Raw genomic sequence first — 5,901 nt, forward strand, 5'->3', positions numbered from 1 at the left:
CTCTTCCACATTCCTTGGTTTTGCATAGGTGTGGTTAATAAAGAGATCAACACAGGTTATTTTTTCTTCCGCATTCTCTTAAAAATAGAATAAATATCACTTATTGATCTCCCTCATTTGTGGGATATAATGAACCACATAAACTGATGAACAAAAATAGAACTAGAGACATAGAAGCATCAAACAGACTGTGCAACCTATGAGGGAAGGCAGGGGTGAGGGGTTAAGAGATCAACAAAGGACTTGTAAGCATGCATATGAGCATAACCAGCGGACAAAGACTATTGGGGGGGGAGTGCTGGGGGCTAGGAGCGCCAGGGAGAGGTCAATGGGTGAAAAAGGAGACCCTGTAATACTTTAAACAATAAAGAATTTAAATAAAAAAAAAGAGTGATTATTGTAACAGAAAGATTCATCAAAGTAGCCTTTTAAAGAATGAACTCTCTCAGGGTATCTAAAATATATGATTTACCCTGAAAGTTCTGTAAGCACATTACTTTGCCCAATATTAGGAAAGCATGAAAAAATATAACAAATTTAGCCCCGGCAGGGTGGCTCGGTTGGTTGGAGTGTCACCCTATACACAAAAATGGTTGCAGGTTCGATTCCCAGTTGGGGCACATACTGGATTGTGAGTTCAATCCCTGGTCGGGGTGCATATGAGAGGCAACTAACTGATGGATGTTTCTCTCATATCGATGTTTCTCTCCTCCCCCCGGCTTCTTTAAAATCAATAGACATATCCTTGGTGAGGCACACGCGCGCGCGCGTGTGTGTGTATATATATAAAATATATTAATAAAAGAAGGAATGAACGCTGGTTTCATCCACCAAAAAACTGTTAGAATAAATGAATTCAGTATACTTGCAGGATACAAAATCAACATATAAAAATCAGCTGCAGCTCTATACACTAACAACAAACTATCTGAAAACAAAACAACCCCATTTACAAGTATATCCAAAATAATAAAAATAATTAGGAATAAATTTAACCAAGGAGATAAAAGACGTGTACAATAAAACTTACCAGACACTGATGAAAGATACAAATAAATAGAAAGATATTCCATGCTCATGTATTGGAAGAATTAATATTGTTAAATGTCCATTCTACCAAAAGTGATCTACAGATTCAATGTAATTCCTATCAAAATTTCAATGGCATTGCCCTGGCTGTTTTGGTTCAGTGTTTTGGTTCAGCCTGCAGACTGAAGGGTCCCAGGTTTGATTCTGGTAGGAGCACGTGCTGGGTTGTGGGCTCGGTCACCGATGCGGGGCGTGCAGGAGGCAGCTGATCAACTCATCACTGATGTTTCTATATATCTCTCCCTCTCCCTTCCTCTCTGAAATAAATTTAAAAAAATATTAAAAAAAAATTTCAATGGCACTGATCATAGAAATAGAAAAAAAAAATCCTAAAATTCGTATGGAACCATAAAAGAACCAAAATAGCCAAGCAATCTTCAAAAAGCAGAACAAAGTTGGAGGCATCACATTTTCCAATTACAAACTATACTACAGAGATATAGTAAGCAAAACAGTATGGTACTGACATAAAAACAGATATGAATCAGCCTTGGCCAGTATGGATCAGTTGGTTGGAGCATGATCACATATACATAAGGCAACCAATTGATGCTCTTTCTCACATTGATGATTTTCTCTTTTCCATTCTCTCTTTTTCTCCACTTTCCCCTCACTCTAAAATCAGTAAGCATATCCTCTGGTGAAGATTAAAAAAAAAAAAAAAAGGAACATAGATCAATGAACAGAATCAAAAGCGCAGAAATAAATTCTTGCATATAGGGTCGACTTATATTTGACAAGGGAGCCATGAATGCTCAATAGGTAAAGAACAGTCTCTTCAATAAATGGTGCTGGGAAAACTAGATATTTATATGCAAAAAAAGGAGGAGGGGGAGGGGGAGGAAGAGGAGAAATTAGACTCTTATTCATTTCAAGAATTAACTTGAAATGAATGAAAATCTTAAATGTAAGACCTGAGGTCATAAAACTCCTAGAAGAAAACAGAGGGGAAATGCTCTTTGATATGGGTCTTGGCAATTTTTATACGACACCTAAAGCACAAGCAGCAAAAGCAAAAATAAACAAATGGGACAACACCAAACTAAAAGCTTCTGAACAGTAAAATAAACAACAAAATGAAAAGACAACCTATAGAATGGAAGAAACTATTTGTAAACCCCTACAACTCAATAGCAAAATGCCAAATAGTCAGATTTAAAAATGGGCAAAGCTTCTGAATAGACATTTTCCCAAAGAGGACATACAATCAACAGATATATGAAAAAATGTTCTACATCACTAATCATCATTGAAATGCAAGTCAAAACCACAATAAGTTATCTCCTTACACCTGTTAGAATGATTATTATCCAAAACAAGCAAGCAAGCAAACAACCCAACAAACAAAAAGCCCAAACAAATCCAAGAAATAAGAGTTGATGAGGATATAGAAAATGGGGAACCTTGTACTGCTGGTGAGAATGTAAATTGGTGCAGCCACTATGAAAAACAGTATGTAGAGTCCTCAAAAAATTAAAAATAGAACTACCATATGATCCAGCAATCCAATTCCATTTCTGGGTATATATCCAAAGGAAATGAAATAACTCTAGAGGTATATGCACTCCCATATTCACTAGAGTATTATTCAGAATAGCCATGACATGAAATAACCAATGTCCACAAACAGATGAATGGATTAAAAAAAGTGGTAAATATATTCAATGGAATATTATTCAACTATGAAAAAGAGCACCGCACCATTTGGGACTACATGAATTGACCTTGCGGGCATTATGCTAAGTGAAATAAGCCAGATAAAGACTCTGTTCTTATTGTATATTTTCATATTGGAATCTAAAAACTCATAGAAACAGAGAGAAGAATGGTGGTTGCCCTGTACTAGGGCAGCAGTTCTCAACCTGTGGGTCGTGACCCCTTTGGCAGTCGAACCACAGGGGTCGCCTAAGACCATCCTGCCTATCAGATATTTACATTACGATTCATAACAGTAGCAACATTACAGTTATGAAGTAGCAACGAAAATAATTTTATGGTTGGGTCACAACATGAGGAACTGTATTTAAAGGGTCAGAAGGTTGAGAACCACTGTGCTAGGGGGTGGAGGAAATGTTGGTCAAATTATATAAATTTTCAGTTATAAAATAAGTTCTGGGATTTAACATATAGCATGATGACTGGAGTTAACAATATATATTTTTTAAAATATATTTTATTGATTTTTGTTACAGAGAGGAAGGGAGAGGGATAGAGAGTTAGAAACATCAATGAGAGAGAAACATCGATCAGCTGCCTCCTGCACACCCCCTACTGGGATGTGCCCACAACCAAAATACATGCCCTTGACTGGAATCGAACCTGGGACCCTTCAGTCTGCAGGCCGATGCTCTATCCACTGAGCCAAACCAGCTAGGGCTGGAGTTAACAATATTGTATTGTGTATATAAGTTGCTAAGAGAGTAGACCTTAAGTCTTATCACCACACACGCAAAGAAGGTAATTATGTGAGATGATGCTGGTGTTAACTAACCTTAGTGTGCTAATCATTCACAACATAAATGTGTCAAATCATCACGTTATACACCTTAAATTACTCAATGTTATATGTCAATTGTAACTAAATAAAGCTGGAAAAAATAAGAGGCCTCCCCTTAAAAAGAAAATAAACTTCATCACAAAAGTGAAATGACAAACCACAGAATTGGAGTATGGATTTGCAAATTAGATATCTGATAAGGGACTTGTATTTAGAATCTATAAAGAGCTTTTAAGATTATCAAATTTAAAAATGGGCAAAGGATCTGAATAGATATTTTCCCAAAGGAGATATATATATATGTCCAGTAAGCACATGAAAAGATACTCAACCTCCTTAGTTATCAGAGAAAAAGCAAATTAAACTACGATGAGATAGCATTTCATACCCATTAGAATGCCTATAATAAAAAGGATACATAACAAGTATTGGCAAGGATGAGGAAAAAATTGGAAGCCTCAGACATTTCTGGTGGGAATGTAAAATGTTATAGCTACTTTGGAAAAGTCTAGAGTGCCTCAAAAGGTTAAAGATAGTTACCACATGACCCAGCAATTTCAAACCTAGGTTTTCACCCAAGAGAAATGAAAAACATGTTCACACATAAAGCTGTACATGAATGTTCATATTCATGACAGCTAAACGGGAGAAACAACCCAAATGTTCAATGAATAGTTAAACAAAAGATCATATATTTTGACCAAAGGAGCAGTGCACAAAAATTCGTGCACTCGGGGTGGTGGTGGTAGGTGTGTCCTTCAGCTTGGCCTGAGCCTTCTCGCAGACAAGGACCCCTCTGGGGATGTCCACTTGCCAGCTTAGGCCCGATCCCCTAGGGGGTCGCACCTAAGCTGGCAGTGAGACATCCCTCTGGCAGCCCAGGAGCCCTCAGGGGATGTAAGCGGAGCTCCCCTGTGTTGAGCGTCCGCCCCTTGGTGGTCAGTGTGTGTCATAGCGATCGGTTGTTCTGCTGTTAGGGTCAATTTGCATATTATCCTTTTATTATATAGGATTCCATTTATATGAAATGTCCACGATAAGCAAATCTAGAGACAGAAAGTGGATTAGTGGTTGCCAGGGGCCAGATGGGTGTTTGGGGAAAATGTGGAGTCACTACTAATGGGTACAAGGTTTCTTTCTGCGGGACAAAAGTGTTTTAAAATTGTGGTGATAGCACCACAAGTCCATGAATGCTCTATAACCAAATGAATTTGTACATTTTAAATGGGTGTATTGTATTGTCTGAGAATCATACCTCAATAAAGCTGTTAAAGGCACACACTAAATTTCATCTAATTCTTTGATTTTCTAGAGAGGATCACCTTTCCTGCTCCAGTATTTAAATATGTTTAAAAAGAAAAATGAGCCAAACCGGTTTGGCTCAGTGGATAGAGCTTTGGCCTGCAGACTGAGAGGCCCCAGGTTTGGTTCCGGTCAAGGGCATGTACCTTGGTTGTGGGCACATCCCCAGTGGGGGGTGTGCAGGAGGCGACTGGTCGATGTTTCTCTCTCATCGATGTTTCTAACTCTCTATCCCTCTCCCTTCCTCTCTGTGAAAAATCAATAAAATATATTAAAAAAAAGAAAAAGAAAAGAAAAGAAAAATGAGCTGTGCGAAGCTAAAAAAAACCTTGCCCTTTGGGCCTTTACTGTGGAGCATGTCCTCACTGCCACACAGAGAACAAATTAAGTGGAGAGGCCAGCAGTCCACCTGGAGACTCAAGGTCCTGCATTCTAGTTGCTAGAGCACCACACTGTGGCCAGCATCAAACATGCATAATCTAATTTCTTCTCCCAAGCCCCAGATGAACTGGGAATACAGGACTTTACTGATTTAGGAAAATAATAGGGTGGTGCACACAGTGCATGCTTCACAACACACGTTACATGATGAGGCAGCAACTACTAATCAAAACACATTAACATTTCTTCAGCAACTTACTTTGGGACTGCAGGGAAAGGGCTGTGGGAAGCAGGCAGGGCCAAGACAGTGGAGCTGCAGGCCCTTCCTCCGGGGCCCCACAACCCAGCAAGGAGCCCAGTGCTGGGTGGCCTACCTTGGTGGCTGTGGGGAGCGGGGCTTTGGCTTCTCCTTTTCCTTCTCCCGCTCTTTCTCTCTGTCTCGGTCTCTGTGCTGTCTGTCCTTCTCGTCCCGTTTGGCTCGCTCTCGCTCCCACTCCTCTTTCCTCCGCTGCCGCTCCTTGTCGCGCTCTCGCTCTCGCTCCCGCTCCCGCTCCCGCTGTCGGCGCTCTCGTTCTCGGTCTCGCTCACGCTCCCGCTCGCGCTCTCGCTGTCTGTTCTCTCGCTCTCTTTCC

General features: G+C 40.0%; 1 protein-coding gene across 1 annotated transcript in view; it reads right to left on the reverse strand.

The window, feature by feature from the left end:
* Positions 1 to 5,901, reverse strand: part of ZC3H18 (zinc finger CCCH-type containing 18) — a 61,953-nt gene that overhangs the window by 26,197 nt on the left and 29,855 nt on the right. The window contains exon 9 of the mRNA XM_015562928.1: positions 5,644 to 5,895. Coding sequence (XP_015418414.1) covers positions 5,644 to 5,895 — 252 coding nt within the window. The remainder of the gene's footprint in view (positions 1 to 5,643; positions 5,896 to 5,901) is intronic.

Source organism: Myotis davidii, unplaced genomic scaffold (genome assembly GCF_000327345.1).
Source record: "Myotis davidii unplaced genomic scaffold, ASM32734v1 scaffold77, whole genome shotgun sequence".
NCBI classification, from domain to species: Eukaryota; Metazoa; Chordata; class Mammalia; order Chiroptera; family Vespertilionidae; genus Myotis; species Myotis davidii.